The 20990-nt window shown below is 41.6% G+C and overlaps 2 protein-coding genes across 10 annotated transcripts in view; one reads left to right on the top strand and one right to left on the bottom strand.

Moving 5' to 3' along the window:
• Window positions 1-20990, bottom strand: part of ZNF335 (zinc finger protein 335) — a 346490-nt gene that overhangs the window by 234195 nt on the left and 91305 nt on the right. The gene's annotated exons all lie outside the window — the stretch shown is intronic.
• SLC12A5 (solute carrier family 12 member 5) overlaps window positions 635-20990 on the top strand; it is an 85520-nt gene continuing 65164 nt past the window's right edge. Inside the window, exon 1 of one of the 2 annotated variants that reach the window (XM_056549992.1) lies at window positions 635-848. In XM_056549992.1, the coding sequence (XP_056405967.1) occupies window positions 797-848 (52 nt within the window). In that variant the 5' untranslated portion in view covers window positions 635-796. The remainder of the gene's footprint in view (window positions 849-20990) is intronic. The other variant, XM_056549991.1, reaches the window with a different exon arrangement.

Below are 20990 nucleotides of genomic sequence, written 5' to 3'. Positions count from 1 at the left end.
TGATGACCGTTTCAGAGATATAGGTACCACATTACCTACTTCTTCACCTCTCTTACATCTTTTTCAATCACCCCGACCTCAAATCAGTCATGTAACTAGTATTGTCCACCAATGGATCTGTCATACCCCTACTAGGATAGGACCCTCAATGAAGACGCCCAATGACTCTACTCACGCTCAAACTTTTTTAGGTCTGATGTAAGATTCTAGACTATTTCTTAGATACGTCACTCAGCTGGCTAGATTATGAACGTGAAAAAAAAGAAATGAAGAAAGAAAAAGAAATATTCGATATGTCTGATCTATATTTTAAGAATGTCTCTGACAGCCGTCATCACCCTGGTGAACGATTGCTCACGTCCAGAATTTCCTCCGATTCATCGGGACGGCAATCGGCACCTTAAGAGCTGATGAAGCAGACAGAGATGCAGGGAATTCCCATATACAGTATCTCCCTGTGATGCCCATTCCCTGTCATCCGCACAGCTCACTCCGTCATGTTTTTCTCCAGCTTTTATTCCATTGCCCCCTCCTTCTCCCCTTCCAGTGTCTCTATTTCTCCCCCATCTCTCTCGCTCTCTCTGCCTCCCCTCCCTCACTCACCCTCCCTCTCTCCCTGTACATGGGGCTGTGAGTGTGCGCGCTGAAGGATCTCTGCACTGCAGCCTCCTCCTCCTCTCTCACTCTCTATCACACACTGAGCATCGCTGCAGTATTAGGCATCAGTCCCTGGAAAGGAAGGAAAGGAGCCTGAGAGAGAGACTGTGAGAGGGGAGCAGCAAAGGAGAGAGACAGGATGCTCAACAACCTGACTGAGTGCGAGGAGGGAGAGGGGGGCACCAGTCAAGGTAAGTGCTGGAATCTGACAAGCGGGGAGGTGGGGGGAGCCAATTCTCCGCAGTGCTGCTTCTGAAGTGGGGGGGCGGTAGTGACCAGACAAGGACCCCCCCTCTCCTCCCCATGATATGTTCACTTTGAAGCCCATTCAAAAATACCAAATAGAATAACAGAAATGCACCCCCCCCCCCCCTCACCACCACCACAAAAAAAAAATAATAATAATAATAATACAGTCAGGGCCTGAAGACCCCCCAAAATAGTAGTAGCACACACTGTTGCACTTGGTCCCTTCATGGCTAAATCTAGAACCTATAGCAGCTTTACCACCAAGACACCTTTGCAGATCCTGGCACATTGCACTTCTGCATGAAACCGGTTCCTTTCTGCCGTGAGAGAGAGAAAAAAAGCTGCAATCAATGCTTAAGCACTCAATCATACATATAGTGTAGGCTGCGGGATACCTTACATACATACAGGGATTCTATACCGGAATAGGGCAAGTATTCCCCCCCCCCCCCCCATGCTTGCTTTAGTCTGCATATTTCTGCCACCTGTACGTAACACAGTGGCCATCATCATATAAAATCTACTTAGCACTCGCTACGGCAAACTGACCCATATTATCTCATGAGCCTCTCCAGTGCCCATTGCCTTCCCCCTTGTTCAGTATTGTAGTCCCTGCTGACCTTTGTCACCCCCGTTGCACCCTACCCCCCCCCCCCCTTGATGTCCGCTGTTCTGCTTTATGTGCCTGTTTACTTTGCACCTCCTACGAGACGTCTCATCAGCCTAACACCAGCTTCATCATGTCCACCGGTGGTGCATCATCTCTCGCCTTCACTGCATCTCTCCCATCAGCCCTGCCATCTCCGCCAATGTAGTAGCTTGCCTCCCAGACTTACCCTTGTTTGTATTCTCCACAGCTCTTCTGTCTTCTCGCCTAAGCGCTGCATTCCTTGTCATTGTCACTGCATCACAAGTCAAGTCGTTTTCATACTCGCAAGAATCTGCCGGCGCAACTTTTCATACCTCGCTGAGCATTTATCCCCGTCCGTTCCATTTTCGTTCCAACTTTTCTAGCCCAGGAAAAAATACGACTTTTTTTTATAAAAATATTTTTTTTTATGCATTATTTAGAACGTCGAAAAAAAAAAAAAAAAAAAAAAACATATATATATATATATATATATATATATATATCAACCCTATGAAATAGAAGACATTCCGATCAAGGAGAGATATATGGTCTGGATCTTGAGGTTGCCTTCAATGTCAACTTCCAGTGATAAAATATTGAGTCTTATCAGTTTTTTTTTTTTTGTACTGTTTTGCTTCGTATACCATGGTGGCAGATATATATGTATCATAAGAAAGATTCCTGGTTCTCCCATCATATATAAAACTAAATCAGATCCATCACCTCACCCTTAACCTGCATAATGTATTGCATTGGAATCCATGGTACCTAACTACATAACATACAGGATACACCTATAGGAATGTTTTATTATTGCCTATATAAGGCTTCTAACTATTCTTTCTGCAAAATGTAGACATAGGATGGTTAAAATGTATATACTGCAAACCTTATAAAATAAATAAATAAATAATTATGTCAAAAGGGGGTTGCAAAGAGTGTCCCTCACTCTGGAGGACCCCAGGCATCTATACATTGCACAACAGCAGTTTGGATTTTGATGTAATACCTCTTTTCACCTGTGGTGGCACTGCAGGGCAGTTAAACATCAGGTTAGCCCACAGGTCGCAGTTGATTATTAAGACACCATGTGATCATTTTGGCAAAAAAGGGGAGGGGTGTGTGTGGAACACATCAATTAAATTATTTAGAGGTGGCAGCACAAAAGGTGCCTATACACCTATGACTAAAGTTGATTGAACCTGCCAACGGTCTAAGGCAGCGGTCTCAAAATTGTGGACTTTCACATGCTTCAAAACAACAATTCCCAGCATGCCCGGACAGACAACGGTTGTAGTTTTAAAATATCTGGAGGCCCACAGTTTGGACAATACTGGTCTAAAGTGTATGGTGGCCTCCTGATTCTCCTCCGCCCCCCCCCCCCCCCCGACTAGATCATGTTGTAGTTTTGAAACATTTGGAGGTCCACAGTTTGGAGACCACATCTGGAGGTCCACAGTTTGGAGACCACATCTGGAGGTTCACAGTTTGGAGTCTAATGTGTATGGTGGTATCCTGGTTCTCCTGGTAAAGAGTAGGGTCGGGTCATTGGATTTTTACAACCCAATCCTATTGTTCTGGGGGAGATAAGCCCCCACTGATGCTGTCTGGCTGTGGCTCACCCCTACCTTCCCATAAAGGAAACACGAATATGTGGCCATGCTGAACATTCCTGTGTATGGGGAGGTCTAGAGAGATAATCGTTTGGCCGACAGTGATGTATAGCCACCTTAACAGTCTGGCGTATTCACGACCTGTGGGCTTCCCTCACCCAACACTATTACTGTACAATCTGTGGCCGGGGGGGGGGGGGGGTCATGACCCATACATGGTACTGTTCATCTCAGTAAGTCAATATAGGTTGGATATTGGGCAATGTAGGAAGAGTTAACATTCTACATTCTATATTCTAGGAAGAGTTAACATTTTGTTCACCACTAGAGCTCGATATTGATAAAATTTACAACAAATTGGAAAGTGCCCGTAAGGTAAATTTTCTATATACAAAAAGGGGAGGACCATGAACCTGCTGTACAGGTCCTACAGTAAAATATGTAAGACACAGGTAGACTACAATATTCAACTTGCGGATAATTTATATTCCACATTTTTCACAATTACAAAAAATGCATAAAAACGTCCATCCCAAATGGATATACAAAAACATTTCACCCAGTAGTGCACACTGTTATGTGAGCAAGTCCCAATCGAGTCTCAGATAATCTAGCCAGACATGTTTTGTAGTTATCCCGGACTTTTTTTGAGGGGGTCTCCTACTTGTGTGGAGTCTTACTATGGGAACGGGGAAGATTCTAGATAGGCCATAATTCTATAATCCTTGGATCTGCTGTATCCATAAATATTTATGCTTTATCAACTGTGACTTTATTATTACATAATACAATCAATTCCTCCAATGGTGTTTAGTCTTTTGCCATCGTAACTGTACGACTAAGGTTGGACCTTCAGTGAAATGGATGGGAACTCTAGAGAAGGGGTTTGGTCGTGATATCTCCCAGGGCACGTCAGGCAGGTTGGTGTTACTACATCAATGTGAAATTTTGCACAAGCCGTAGAACATGGTAGATAGAGAGAAGAAAAGAGGAAAGAGAAAGAATAGAGCAGGGAAGGTGTTTGCTTATGCAGATAGGTGACTGGGAGACCAGAGCGCTCACCTCAATAATCAGTTTTAACATTGGAGTCAAAATGGATGTCATTAAATTCCGAAAACAAAAATTATCATTAGTCAATAACCTTTCTCCTAACATACACCCCACAGATGAATTCAGGTCTCATACTGGGTTTCGCTGAATTCATTTCTGTCTATATTCGCCTAATGGGAACATCTGTTTAATTGACTAATCATCATTCTGCCACATTTCCTATTTTTAATTATTTGAGTCTTTGCATTTTTTACTTTAGAAAAATGTTAGAGTATTACATTCTTTTATCATTCTATTGGTAGTCAATGTATGGGATTACGGTGCTGGGCACAGGATAAAAGCTACACAGCAATGTTGTATATAGAGGTGGGGGGCGGTCAAAGCCAAGAGTAAAATTGGACTCACCTCTGGTACTGGGTATCGTTACCATTAACACTAACCATATTGGACAACCCGTTTGCTTCCCATTTTCTTTCTAGGACCCTTGGCTCTGGTTAATGTTGTTGGGAGTCTGTGAACAGGTTTTTACTACTGTGACTAAAATAAGAGATTCAGCCAACCTCAGCTGAGCCTACTCTCTGACCCAAAACAGCTCCATGGGCTAGCCCTATGGTATATATAGTACTTCCTTGCTTCAGATGGTAAAAAAAATCTTTTTTTATCGTGGTGGGAACCTCTATGACTTAGCTGAAGAGCATTTGGAATAGTCTCTTCCCTAACTTTTGTGCAGTAAAAATTTATAAAGCTCATCATATTAAGGCTGTATATGCCAGGGCTTAAGTCCTACAGGAACGATTGGGAACTGAGTTCCTGCACTTTTTCCACAGCAGGAACTCCATTCCCATTAGCAGGAGTCCTTCAAGACCGGCCCTTGAGTGAAATCTTGGGAGTTCCCACACCTTTTTCCCAGGACTTGATTCATGCTGTATGCCGCCAGTATAGTTCATGAAGCATGGACTGGAGCAAGTACAGTCTATTAAGGATTATGTTTCGTCTTCAGTTTAGTCAAAGCCATTGGGACCAATATGAGCACTGAAAGAGCAGTAGATGCTTGGTGCAAAATTCCAGTGGATGGTAATTCCACAGTAAGTTAGTAACCTGCCTGGAATAAACATGTATCTTCTAACATATGATTACAAAATAATAATTAAAAAAATAGAAGAATATATGGACCAGGTGTTTTCTTTTTCATTTTTTGCCGACAACCTTTTGTTTATATGGTATACAGTATGTGGGCATACTATTTTGCCAATATACTGACATATACTGTCGATCTACAGCCCAAATGTGATGTGACCCTAACTTAAAGAGTACCTGTCATCAAACCATATTTTCTAAACTAACGCAGATTAAGTAATTTTTTTTCCGAGCTTTAAAACTCTCTGTATCATACCTTTCCCCTTGCATACATTGTGTGAGCTCCCGGAAGGAGAAAGTTGGCATTCCCCAGCAGGGGCGGCATCACTGAAGCCTGCGAGAGCTGTGCCTCGCCATGCCCCGAACGCACTTCCTGAGTTTGGTCTCCTGCCAGGTGACCAAACTAACTGTTTGATTTGTACAGGAAACAAAACAGAACCACCTAGTGGCCATTTTGTCAATCACATTAAAACATATAAGGTTGAGAATTTTAACAGCAAGTAAATAGCAAAGTGTCTTATAATTACATAAGGAACAAGATATTAAAAGTTTAGTTTGGTGACAGTAATAAAGAAGATTAAATCAACCTAGTGGTCAAATCTGAAACCATCAGTTCTGGGTCTTCATTGGTTTACTTGGAAATAGAAGGTATTTGTGATGCTGTTTGGTCAACGTTCAACCATGCGGTAGAATTATTCATAAATAATTCAATATATAAAACAGTAGTAGACTTGGTAAAGAGTGTTAAGATCATTAAGATAAGCGGCCTTGGGGGTAACAAGATTTGACCCAATTGCCCCATCCATTGTGTGACCCTGGTCGTAGGGACTAACCAAGTCATTTGATGTTCACCAAGAGCTTTGTATTCGTAATGAAAGTAGGGATTTAGTTTCTTAGGTTTGCATGGAGATGATGATATTGGAAGAGTAGCCTGTGGGGATGAAGATCATGCTAATTTTATTGAGCGGATTTTTATGAGCTGTGTTACCGTACCGATAATGATTACTTCTATAATGTGTTACTCAGGGCAATAAAGGATAGTGTTACAATGAACACATATCTTCCAGCAGCTATATATGGGTCTTTTTTTTCCCTCTCTCGGAGATACAAATATTTGATTGCAAGCTTTAGAATATAAAGAAACTGATCCTGTACGGCTCTAAGTACATTAGCAATTAATAGACAGCGGCAATCTTCCTATATCTTGGTTAAATTGGACTGCATTGGTTAAATCACTGCAATTCCCAGAAACATTAGGACATAAATAACTCTCTTACTAATGAAAATGGGAGAATGGACCAGCGACTGAGGTTGATACATCTTCTATTGGTCAATACTTAGGGTATATAAGGATTAATAGCAACAAGCAAATTGACATGTAAAGGAAGGAAGAGGTGAAAAGGAAAAAAATATATGAAAAAATGTCTTAAAGGGGTAGTCCAATCTAAAAAAAATGTATCCCCTATCCAAAGATTAGGGGATAGGTGTCTGATCGCGGGGGGGTCCAACTGCTGGTACCTGCACAGCGCTCCGTTGGTTTGGAAACGATAGAAAAATTCCTATAAGTGATTTAGTATGTATTCATCTATGCCTTTAATGAGGAAATCCTAACTAGGTTTGAAGGATCCTCATGGGGGGGGATGGAACTTTGGATGGGAAACAATAGAATTTCTGTAGGTAATTAAGTGTGTATTTATCTTTGGGAGGGAGTTTGTAATGGGGAAATCCTAACAAAGATTTAAAGATCCTCAAGGGTCAATGGAACCTTGGTTGGAAAACGATAGAATTCCTGTCGGAAATTGAGCACATATACATCATCTGAATGGGTAATGAGGAAACCCTAACCAGGTTCTAAGGATTCTTATGGGGCGATGGTACCTTGGTTGGGAACCAATAGAATTCCTGTAGGAAATTGAGTAAATTATTCATCTTCTGAATGGGTAATGAGAAAATCCTAACCAGGTTCCAAGGATCCTCAAGGGTCGATTGGACCTTGGTTGGGAAATGACAGAATTCCTGTATGTGATCTTCTGAATGGGTAATGAGGAAATCCTAACCAGGTTCTAAGGATCCTTATGGGGCGATGAAACCTTGGCAAGGAAACGATGAAAGAATTCCTGTAGGTGATTTAATATGCAGTCATCTTTGGAATGGAGCTTGTAATGGGGAAATCTTAACCAAGATTTAAAGATCCTCAAGGATCGATGGAACCTTGGTTGGGAAACGATAGACTTCCTGTATGTGATTGAGTACGTATTCATCTTCTGAATGGTAATGAGGAAATCCTATCCAGGTTCCAAGGATCCTCAAGCGTCGATGGAACCTTGGTTGGGAAACAATGGAAAAATTCCTGTAGGGGATTGTGTATGTGTTTGTCTTCTAAATGGAGCCTGTGATATTTCAAGGGGTTCAAAACTACTACAGATAGTCCTTAATGGTCACCCCTGATCTGGCAGTATATGGCAGTATACGGTCCATATTAGGGTCATTAGAAATGTGCACATAAACTTGCATTATTTAATATAAACTGATTTACTGTGTAAACAAACTTACAAATGATCTCCATAGATAGAATTGCCCTTTAAATCTTCTGCACTGTCAGTTTTCTTTAAAGAAATAACTAAAATGTTATTTTTCTTCTTTAAAAAAATCTTCTGCTAAATATGTGTCATCATATTATCAATGGTAACAAAAAAATTCCTTCCACACGTTGCGAGGTAGACCACTTATGGTGCCAAAAATTTGAAATAATTTGGTCATTATCATTAAATGACAATACACATAGCTTAAAGGAAGTTTTAGAAGAATAGGAAACTCTACTAAGAGTCCTCATTGTGAAAAATAATGAACTCTGCCATATACTTATCTTTGTAATTGTGTTCAGGTCCCCCACTGGTCCCAATCTGTCCCTGTTGCTATTTCCTTTAGATTTTGGCAGGTTAATATGTTGTACATAATAACCTCATATCATGTTACTGCAGCCAATCAGAATGGACAACTTGTCATCATGCCTTTATCTAAGGGCCATGGTGTTTTTTTCTCCTGCTTTTCAATGAAAAGGTTGTAATGCAAGTATCTGCTCGTAATATAGAATAAAGATAAACTAAGTTACGTGGATAAATAGGCACTAAAGTATCACTGGAAAAGCCACCAGGCAACAATGGCTCCAGTCTTGGTTAAAATTCTACTTTAAGACTTGCAAGAACCAGGTGCCCTACATAGTGTGGTCTCCTGTCAAACAAATAACAAATTCATCTGAACACCCAACAATTCTGAAGGAGAAAGTAAATGTTAACAGGAACCTGTATTATGCTGTCTAATCTGCAGGTATCATGTTATAGAGCAGGAGAAGCTGAGCAGATGATATATACAATACAGTACAATCTGCAGGTATCATGTTAAAGAGCAGGAGGAGCTGAGCAGATGATATATACAATACAGTACAATCTGCAGGTAACATGTTATAGAGCAGGAGGAGCTGAGCAGATGATATATACAATACAGGACAATCTGCAGGTATCATGTTACAGAGCAGGAGGAGCTGAGCAGATGACATATACAATACAGTACAATCTGCAGGTATCATGTTATAGAGCAGGAGGAGCTGAGCAGATTATATCTACAATACAGTACAATCTGCAGGTAACATGTTATAGAGCAAGAGGAGCTGAGCAGATGATATATACAATACAGTACAATCTGCAGGTATCATGTTATAGAGCAGGAGGAGCTGAGCAGATGATATATATAATACAGTACAATCTGCAGGTAACATGTTATAGAGCAGGAGGAGCTGAGCAGATGATATATACAATACAGTACTGTACAATCTGCAGGTATCAGGTTATAGAGCAGGAGGAGCTGAGCAGATTATATATACAATACAGTACAATCTGCAGGTATCATGTTATAGAGCAGGAGGAGCTGAGCAGATGATATATACAATACAGTACAATCTGCAGGTATCATGTTATTGGGCAGGAGGAGCTGAGCAGATGATATATACAATACAGTACAATCTGCAGGTATCATGTTATAGAGCAGGAGAAGCTGAGCAGATGATATATACAATACAGTACAATCTGCAGGTAACATGTTATAGGGCAGGAGGAGCTGAGCAGATGATATATACAATACAGTACAATCTGCAGGTATCGTGTCATAGAGCAGGAGGAGCTGAGCAGATGATATATACAATACAGTACAATCTGCAGGTATCATGTTATAGAGCAGGAGGAGCTGAGCAGATGATATATACAATACAGTACAATCTACAGGTATCATGTTATAGAGCAGGAGGAGCTGAGCAGATGATATATACAATACAGTACTGTACAATCTGCAGGTATCAGGTTATAGAGCAGGAGGAGCTAAGCAGATTATATATACAATACAGTACAATCTGCAGGTATCATGTTATAGAGCAGGAGGAGCTGAGCAGATGATATATACAATACAGTACAATCTGCAGGTATCATGTTATTGGGCAGGAGGAGCTGAGCAGATGATATATACAATACAGTACAATCTGCAGGTATCATGTTATAGAGCAGGAGGAGCAGAGCAGATTATATCTACAATACATTACAATCTGCAGGTATCATGTTATAGAGCAGGAGAAGCTGAGCAGATGATATATACAATACAGTACAATGTGCAGGTAACATGTTATAGGGCAGGAGGAGCCGAGCAGATGATATATACAATACAGTACAATCTGCAGGTATCGTGTCATAGAGCAGGAGGAGCTGAGCAGATGATATATACAATACAGTACAATCTGCAGGTATCATGTTATAGAGCAGGAGGAGCTGAGCAGATGATATATACAATACAGTACAATCTACAGGTATCATGTCATAGAGCAGGAGGAGCTGAGCAGATGATATATACAATACAGTACAATCTGCAGGTATCATTTTATAGAGCAGGAGGAGCTGAGCAGATAATATATACAATACAGTATAATCTGCAGGTATGATATAGAGCAGGAGGAGCTGAGCAGATGACATATACAATACAGTACAATCTGCAGGTATCATGTTATAGAGCAGGAGGAGCTGAGCAGATGATATATACAATACAGTATAATCTGCAGGTATCATGTTATAGAGCAGGAGGATGGTCCCTATTTAGAACAAAATCCATGTCGAATTCCCATAAACCTTTTTGTAGAAGAAAGAGGGAACTGTTCCAGAAAGGACATATAAGTGCTTGATATGGAGACTCTTCCATTGTGGATGGGGGTACCATGGAGACTGGATGGATATATTAAGAGATCTATTTCTAAGGCTTATACTCTCCATCGCTCACCTTGTAGCCTCTGATGATTTATGTTACTTCTAATCTCTATCAGCAGGTCCTCATACAAGAATAATAAGCAGCGGGGATAGAGGGCACCCTGCTAGTCCCATTATTGATGTGTATTAGCTTAGAACAAGAACCAATTATTTTATTCATGCAGGTGGGGGCATACTAGTAAACACCCTTTTTTCTCACTTTTGCCAAAGTCAAAATAGATTTTGTAAGTGGGTTTGGTGAATTAATACCCTAATATGTCTTTTTGGCATCCATTAAAAGTAACATAAAGTAGATTTATTGGGAGAAATTCTTTTTCATTGAACTTAAGGTTGTTTTTTTTATTATTTTTGCCAGTCCCATGTAAACATTTTCCTTTATAACAACACAAAAATGTATTTAAGGCTTAAAGCGTTCCTGTAATTTTAGGTAACTTTTCAGGATAAGTTGTCATGTGTGTTTCGGGCCATTACATAATTTGTACAGGGCATTTTTTTTTACCAGTTTCCCCCTCTATAGACTTCATCTACTTCAGTTATCCCTTATCTAAATGGTGGAGCCCTAGCCTCTATAATGTCTCCTATACACTGTACACACACACACACACACACACACACACACACAGAAGAGAGGATCTTGCTCTTTATAGTACTCCTTAAGACAACTGCAGCAACATGGAAGACATTATAGAGTAGTAGTGAGCAGTCTCAGCTGTTAATCAAGCCCTGAGGTGAGCTCTAATGCCTACAGTTATCTCTTTATCACGCCCCCTCCCATAGACATGAATGGAGGGGGCGTGGCGTGACGTCATGTGCCCTGTCCCGGAAACCCGGAGGCTTCCCAGACTAGAGACGCAGCTCCGCATAGAATGCGGGTGCTGCACGGAGATCACGGGTGGTCCCATCCTTTGGATAGGGGATAAGATGTTTTTGCCCGGAATACGACTTTAAATTCTGCCTTAGGGCTCGTTCACACTGCCGCCATGCTCCGCTAAAGGACGGGAGTTGAGCGGAGATATAAAGATACTGCATATCCAATATTTTTTTCTCCGCTCAACTCCGAAAAATATCAGACACCCTACTGACTGACCCCATTCAAGTCAATAGGATCTATCGGGACTTGACGGTGCCCAGTTGTGCTGTGTCTGTTCGGTGCAAGAAAAAGAGCCGGATGGACCCTAAATGGGTCTGAGCACAACGGCAGTGTGAACCTAGCCTTGGTTATTTCAATTCTTTATGACTCATATTAACACTTTTGTAACTCTCTATACCATTCTACATGCTCCAGAAGAATGCCGTGGTTTTAGGGGATGCAAGAGTTGTGGTCACATCTGGTCCTTATACCTGATGAGGAGCAAGGGTCCCAATGCACACATGAACACGCCAGTATTATACATGGCACATTGTAGGTTGGATATATTTTGGCAGACTTTGCATCGGTGTCCAGGAGCTTTAAGTTGCTCTTTTGCTTCGAAAAGGTCATCTACCAGTAGAACTTTGGATTGACAGTGTAAAGCTTTCAACTCGCATAGTCTCCTATTCTTCTAATACACTGTGTAGTACATTTTTCTCTCAAGCACTATTTACCCTTTTGTTTAGTTTGTCTTGTTTTGGTGTCTACTTTTAGTTTGTCTTCTTTACTTGTCTTACTTTTTCTCTGCTTAGAATTTAGCTATATTTTATGGATTCTTTTAAATACTACTATATCACTCTTATACTTTTAAACTTCCGCCATATCAATGTACTAATCCATTGCTTCTCAAATTGTGAGGGGCACTCGGTGGTGGAAAATGCTCGGCTGGGGGAGACAGTATTCAAAGGTCTGATCGTATGCTCATTGCTAAAGCTGCTAATGCTCTCTTGGATTTTGCCTTTATAGTTGACTTAATTTGTGCCTATCTCATTGCGTTCTTCACAGAGGAGTAATTTGTATCTTTATGTGCCAATTATAATACTGGTCTCTTATGAGAAGGTCGGCTTTAGGGCTTCCTTTGACACTAGGGCCCTGGTGTGACTGCTACCTCTGCACCCCCTAGAGCTACGCCCCTGGTTCTGCATACAAGTCAAAGATCAGTTGACCCATATTTGTAGTTCGGGCTTGGAGACTGACTTTGTCCCCTTAGTACTCTGCCGAAAAACATCTTGATCGTAGGGGTCCGATCAAGATTGCGATGGTCCCACCACTGGGGACCCCCACGATCTCCGGTGCGGCACCCTAGTCATCTGTTCATGGAGCAAACTTTGCTCCCTCCAGGATGACTGGTGACTACAGCCGCCATGCCCGCTACATTCATGTCTATGGGAGGAGACGTGACGACTACGTAGTAGCCATCATGCCCCCTCCCATAGACATGAATGGAGAGCGTGACATGACGTCACGAACATAGAAGCTCAAAGCTTCTGTGTTCCGGACACCGCTACTTCTGACCTGGAGATCGCGGGGGTCCCCAGTGGTCAGACACCTTAAGCCCTGTCCTTTGGATAGGGGATAAGATGTTTTTTGTTGAAGTACCCCTTTAACTCTGTGTGAGTCTTAAAGGCGCACACACAGATAAAAACTGTACTCCTTCCCACTCAGTGCCTCCTTTTACCTCCACTCCTCTTATGCCTGGGTGTGGTGCCGGATCAGCCCCGGTGGGAAGGCCAGTGGTGTATTACAAGGAAGCATTTCTGCCGCCTCCCCCCCCCTTAAACTGCTGCCCTAGGCCAGTGCTTTGTGGGCCTATCTGTAAATACAACTCTGTAAAGACATCACCATGTTCTGTCCAGTTGGGCCCCAAGTCGAAATTCATACTATTCTCTTTTCGCCGTACCCAAAAAAAAATGCTTCATCACAATAACACAGCTGACATGGTTAAATCCAATTATCATTAGGTTTATAATGAAACATGATTTACAACTTGCCGCACATCTAGCTAAAGAAGATAATGTTAAGGACCCTAGCTGGACAAGAGCAAGTGATAAATGAGCAATGTAACAAATTTCCAATTTGTAAGATAACGTCTCTCCATCAATCGCAGATTAGATGCTAAAAAGATTCACCATGGAGTTTATTTCTATGAAATTGATTTTTCACTTCGCTGCTATTGGTTACAAAGCCAAACTGTTTATTTTTTCACATTTCCATTATGATAGTTGAGGTGTATGGTGATGAGGGTGGTGAACAGGACCGAAGAGCGTCGATAGCAAGTAATAACATGATGATAACAATGAAGACCAACAGGATTGATTTAAATATGGAGGTGAAGGGAATTTGTCCCTATACAGACCCCTTTAAAGGGGTACTCCGGTTGAAAACTATTTTTTTTTTAAATCAACTGGTGCCAGAAAATTAAACATATTTGTAAATTGCTTCTATTTAAAATCTTAATCCTTCCGGTACTTATCAGCTGCTGTATTCTCCACAGGAAGTTCTATTCTTTTTGAATTTCTTTTCTGTCTGACCACAGTGCTCTCTGCTGACACCTCTGTCTGTGTCAGGAACTGTCCTCATAGTAAACCTCTCCTACTCTGGACAGTTCCTGACATGGACAGAGGTGTCAGCAGAGAGCACTGTGGTCAGACAGAAAAGAAATTCAAAAAGAATAGAACTTCCAGTGGAGCATACAGCAGCTGATAAGTACTGGAAGGGTTAAGAATTTTAAATAGAGGTAATTAACAAATCTGTTTAACTTTCTGGCACCAGTTGATTTAAAAAAAAAATGTTTTCCACCGGAGTACCCCCTTAAATGAGAGCAAATAGCAGGCAAACAACAGCTCTCTCCTTCACGATCACCACCACCTGAACACGGAATGGCCGTCAGCGCAGTCTGGCCATACAGAAATCCAGAAAAAATTAGCAGGTCCAGGATCAGGGATATGCTAAAAACTGGAATTTTCTTGATTGGATCATACAGGAAAATACAACTGTGGGACAAATTCCGACGCATTTAAGATCAGGCACGATCTTTAGTCATGCATTGCCATGACTAAGGATAGTACCTGATCTGAAATGTGTCACAAAGTTTGTTCCACAATTGTGTTTTCCTCTAAGACCTGCTTTTTCCTGGTTTTCTTTACACGAGAACATCAATACCGTTTCCTAATACCTTAATTTCTTAAATAGCTTAATTTCCGTAGTGTGTACGGACCCTTGCAGTCCTGACAAATCTGGATTCTCACGGTGCAGATTCTTTTATGGGCTTATGATTATGGTTGCAAGACGGAAACCCGTCCGGCCTGATGCATAGTATTTTCATGTCGCGTGGACTGGATATATTTTTTTTATTGGCTTTATTTAATAAAGAAGATAGACTTTTATATGGAGCCATGCTATTGAACTATTTTCTACTTTATTTTGCAGATTTTTTATAGCTGTAGCCAAAAGATGGAATACAATAAAAAAAAAAGAGAAAGAATAATTCTCTCCTGTATACTTTACCTTTCTAGGACTCTCAAAGTGTTTCTGAGAGGGTTCGTGCATAGAATAAGCCGGTGTTTCCCAACCAGGGAGCCTCCAGCTGTTGCAAAACTACAATTCCCAGCATGCCCAGACAGCCGTTGGCTGTCTGGGCATGCTGGGAGTGGTAGTTTTGCAACAGCTGGAGGCACCCTGGTTGGGAAACACCGGCATAAGCTATATGAGGACGTGCCTTCATAGTTTAGTTAGCCTCAAAGCCAAGTAACATCTTCGTCTGACCTTCACTTTTATAGATGTGTCATTTATGACAAGTTTAAATAAAAAAAAGTGTCATGATAATAATGCAGAATGGTGCAAAAAAACTGAGATCATCTGTTACTTTTGAATAGCAAATACCCTTTATTGGATAACGCATTTCGGTGCAGATGTAGGACCGAAACGAGTTGTCACTTTAAGGTTTCATAAAATTCAAAAGTGACAGAGAAACTCCAGTTTCAAGTACCAGAAGCGCCCGGGGAGAAAATGAGCCGTTTTTTTTATTTTTTTTTTTTTTTATTTTATTTTGTATTTTTTTTTTTTTTTACTTTTGTATGTTTTGCATTGCTTGTACTTGTGGGATCAAGGATTCAGGGAGTGGAGTGGCAACAGATAGTGCTGTGCCTTTGTGCAAAACAACATATAGTTATCAAAACCAGTGTAGAGGGAAAGTGGTGCTATTGCCCATAGCAACCAATCAGATTGCTTCTTTCATTTTCAAAAAGGCCTTGAAAAATGAAAGTAGTGATCTGATTGGTTGCTATGGGCAACTGCAAAACTCTTTCTGGACACAGGTTTTGTTAATCTCCCCCTATGTTCATAAGGTTGAAAAAAGATCAGAGTCCATCAAGTTCAACCTATATCCCTGCTGTGTTTATCCAGAAGAAGGCAAACCCCCTCATTATGTAATCACCTAACTACTACTTACTACACACATCAGAGGGGGAGGGGGTTATGGTGGTGCTGCTGGTTGAGCGAGTGGTTCGGATGTTTGCTGTCTAACTTTCTTGAGGTGGGCAGAGCGACGCCCCTATCAAGAGGGCGCTCTAGGCGGCTGCCTAATTTGCCTATAGGCAGAGCCGGCCCTGAGTCCAATATGGCATTAGAATAAATCCCTGGATGAACTTTCTGTCCCTATAAATCTAGTACCCATAACCTGTAATGTTAATGAGAGCTAACGAAGCAAGGGGAGCCTTGCGAAACGTGTTGTCTCTGTATGTCTTTTACTTAAATAAACCTGTTTGGTTTTACCTCCGCTGCCCTCCTTGCATCTGTGACAGGCAGCCACCTTGTGGCGCCGAACTGCGATCCACACCAGCGAGGGGTGCACACCTCTCCGTACTTTTGATAACCTGTAATGTTATTACTCTCCAGAAATGTATCCAGGCTCCTCCTGATCTCTTTTACAGAGTTCACCATGACCACCTCCTCCAGAAGAAAGTTCCACAGTCTCACTGCTCTTACAGTAAAGAACCCCCTTGTTATACAGTAGATACAGTTCTGGGTATAAATGGGAGAGTTCTGGGAGAGATCTCTGTTGTCCCCTGATATATTTATACATGGTTATTAGGCCTCCCCTAAGCCATCTCATTTTGAAATGAAATAACCCAAATTCTTATTTTTCTGGGTCCTGTAGTCCTCCCATTCCCCCTATTACTCTGGTTTGTACCCTCTATAGCTCCATGATATCTTTCTTGTACAATGGTGCCAAGAACACTAAAAGGTCTGTGCATATTTGGTGTCACGCTCCTTTCCACAGGATAGGGGATAAGTGTCTAATCACGGGGGGGGGGGGGTCCAACCGTGATCACCTGTACAGGGCGCCGGCTCCCGATGCTCAACTCACCAGGCCCCACCTTTGGAGACGTGCAGGACAAGGGGACAGACCCCCACGATCAGACACTTCTCGTCCTTGGGGATGACAGTTCGGGCACACTTTTTGGCTGGTACTGTCTGTATTACCAAGGTGACAGATTTGCAGACGGAGATGTTATTTAATTCGCCACTGACGTCCTGTTCTAAAAAAGGTTGTGCAGCAGCTGAGATGTATTATAGGGAATAAGCTTCTCCTTACTATACATTATTAAACAAGGGGGTTGTCTCGACTCCTACTTTTATCCAATTTCACTAAAAACATAGGAGGGGATATTTATCAAAACCTGTGCAGAGGAAAAGTTGAGCAGTTGCCCATAGCAACCAATCAGATCTCCTCTTTCACTTCTAACAAGGCCTCTGAAAAATGAAAGAAGCGATCTGATTGGTTGCTATGGACAGAGGTGGCAGCAGAGAGCACTGTGGTCAGACTGGAAAGAACTACACAACTTCCTCTGGAGCATACAGCAGCTGATAAGTACTGGAAGGATTAAGATTTTTAAATTTTAAAGTAATTTACAAATCTATACAATGAAAGGGAGTAGCGTGCACTCACCGCGGGTAAACAGCTGCAGGCCCGAGGTCCGGGATCACCACAGCATAGATGGAGACGGTAAGGGGCGCTCAGAGGCTACGCCGGCTGTTTCGGACGTAGGAACGTCCTTCTTCCGGCCTCCACACTTTATCTAGTGTGTGCACCCCGCAGGTGCTGCGTTGTTACTTATCGGGTCCGGAGGCTGCCTGTTTATACCAGTGGTATCGTATATGTGCATGTTTAAGCTGTACGGTGTGCTCTCTCCCTCTCTAGTGGCTTACTTTACAAATCTGTTTAAGTTTCTGGCAAAAAAAATTTCTACCGGAGAACCCCTTTAAAGTCAAGGGCCCATGTCTGTCCGTGCTCATACCTCAGCATCCCGTTTTGCCATAGATGGGACAGTCATAATGTGAATCCAATCACAGCTGTGTATGGTGATATTTTTCGGGAACCGAATGATTATGTGGGATGAGTGTTATTATGACACCGCATATTACTTGGGCACAATAGAGTGACATTTTGTGGGCTGAATATAGCAGTACTATCTTGGCAGTATATGGGGGCTATGTTGGAATTATATGGTCCTAATTTGCAAGAAAAACTGTCTTAAAGGGGTACTCCGGTGGAAAACTTTTTTTTTTTTTTTATCAACTGGTGCCAGAAAGTCAAACAGATTTGTAAATGACTTCTATTAAAAAATCTTAATCCTTCCAATACTTATTAGCTGCTAAATACAACAGAGGAAATAATTGTATTTTTGGAACACAGTGCTCTCTGCTGACATCATGAGCACAGTGCTGTCTGCTGACATCTCTGTCCATTTTAGGAACTGTCCAGAGCAGCGTATGTTTTCTATGGGGATTTTCTCCTACTCTGGACAGTTCTTAAAATGGACAGAGATGTCAGCAGAGAGCACTGTGCTCGTGATGTCAGCAGAGAGCTCTGTGTTCCAAAAAGAAAATCATTTCCTCTGTAGTATTCAGCAGCTAATAAGTACTGGAAGGATTAAGATTTTTTAATAGACGTAATTTACAAATCTGTTTAACTTTCTGGCACCAGTTGATAAAAAAAAAAAGTTTTCCACCAGAGTACCCCTTTAAAATGGCAATCCGAAGCACTGCTGTGTTTGTTCTCCAGGTACCAATGCTTCTAAAAAAGAAGATCTTCAATATAATCATGTCCGAGCATGCCGCAGCTTCTTTCCTTGTGACTATGTGAGGAAGAACCTTGTTCTGCCTATATAAAATCCCAGACACAGAAGGTGCAGTACAGGTCTACAGTAGCCTACGGGTGTCACATTATAACTCTGTACGAGCCACATCCATAATACAGCCAAAGGCATAAGTCCTGAGAGCCGGGGTCAAGTCCTGGAAAGAAAAGTGAGGAAACTCAACCATCATTTCCACTCAAGGGCTGGTCCTGCAGGACTTCTGCTAATGGGAATAGTGTTCCTGCTGTGGAAAAAGTGCAGGAACTCAGTTCCTACACGTTCCTGAAGGACTTGAACCCTGCCTGAGAGGCTTCTGACACCGAGGACCCATCACATCAGGTCAGGGACAATTTATGAGTCCTCAGTTTCCACCTCCAAAACTTGTTCCCTATTTATAGGGGGACGACGACCAAGAAAGGAAACTTTAAAGGGGTACTCCACTGGAAAACATTTTCTTTTAAATCAACTGGTGCCAGAAAGTTAAACAGACTTATAAATGACTTCTATTAAAAAATCTTAATCCTTCCAGTACTTATCAGCTGCTGTATGCGCCACAGGAAGTTATTTTCTTTTTAAATTTCCTTTCTGTCTGACCACATTGCTCTCTGCTGACACCTCTGTCCATGTCAGGAACTGTCCAGAGCGGGATAGTTTTTGCTATGGGGATTTTCTCCTACTCTGGACAGTTCCTAAAATGGACAGAGGTGTCAGCAGAGAGCACTGGGGTCAGACAGAAATGAAATTAAAAAAGAAAAGAACTTCCTGTGGAGCAAATAGCAGCTGATAGGTACTGAAAGGATTAAGATTTTTTTAATAGAAGTAATTTACAAATATGATTAACTTTCTGGCACCAGTTGATTTAAAAAAATAAAATAAAATAAAAAGATGTTTTCCAGTGGAGTACCCCTTTAAAGGTGTCTTTTGGAGGAACAAAAATATTTGCAAATCAACTGGTGACAGAAAGTTATACAGATTTGTAAATCACTTCTATATAAAAATCGTAATCCTTCCAGTACTTATGAGCTGCTGAATACTACAGAGGAAGTTGTGTAGTTCTTTCCAGTCTGACCACAGTCCATGTCAGGAACTGTCCAGAGCAGAAGCTAATCCCTACAGCAGTGGTTTTCAACCTGCGGACCTCCAGATGTTGCAAAACTACAACTCCCAGCATGCACGGACAGCCGTTGGCTGTCCGTGCATGCTGGGAATTGTAGTTTTGCAACATCTGGAGGTCCGCAGGTTGAAGACCACTGCCCTATAGTAAACATATCCAGCTCTGGACAGTTCCTGATACGGACAGAGGTGTCAGCAGAGAGCACTGTGGTCAGACTGGAAAGAACGACGCAACTTCCTCTGGAGTATACAGCAGCTGATAAGTACTGGAAGGATTAAGATTTTTTATATAGAAGTCATTTATCAGTCTGTATTTTTTTCTTACACCAGTTCATTAGAGAACGTTTTTTCCCCCATTTTTCCCCCTTTAACGCCATCTCATGATTGGCATAAGCTATGCTATTGTTTTATTACAGAGGTCAGATGCTTTATTTAATGCTATGCCTTACTGCTGTATTTCTCGCTAAGCACTGTCACATTTTCCCTACGGCGATGTGAAAAATGGAGCTCGAACAGCAACGCAGCAGCAAATTCCTATCATAAATACTGTATGTTGGATTCTGTCTCCCTGCGCTGTGAAGTTTGCCGATGCCCCCAGAGTGGTTTGTTACAAGCAAAACTTTGTAAAAAGAGGCAGCGCTGCCCGTTCTTTCTAGGATATGTGTATCGATGAATGCCACTTTATGGTGTATGTGTAGATATAACTTCTATGCATGAAGTTAAAGGGGAGAAAAATGTTTTCAATTCAACTATAGCCAAAAAAAAATACAGATTTGTAAATGACTTCTATATAAAAATTTTAATCCTTCCAGTACTTATCAGCTGCTGTATACTACAGTGGAAGTTCTGTAGTTCTTTCCAGTCTGACCACAGTGCTCCCTGCTGCCACCTCGGTCCGTGTCAGGAACTGTCCAGAGCAGGAGAGGTTTTCTATGGGGATTTGCTCCTGCTCTGGACAGTTCCTGACACGGACAGAGGTGTCAGCAGAGAGCACTGTGGAGCATACAGCAGCTGATAAGTACTGGAAGGATTAAGATTTTTATATAGAAGTAATTTACAAATCTGTTTAACTTTCTGGCACCAGTTGATTTACAAAAATAAAAATATTTCGCTTTACTAATGCTGCACTGATCCTGGGTTACAGAATGTATTTATTATAGCCAAGAGCTGCATTCAGAATTCTGTCAACAG

Source organism: Hyla sarda, chromosome 13 (genome assembly GCF_029499605.1).
Source record: "Hyla sarda isolate aHylSar1 chromosome 13, aHylSar1.hap1, whole genome shotgun sequence".
Taxonomy (NCBI): Eukaryota; Metazoa; Chordata; class Amphibia; order Anura; family Hylidae; genus Hyla; species Hyla sarda.
Note: the sequence above shows the minus strand (reverse complement) of the source record. Positions and strands in the feature narration are given on the sequence as shown.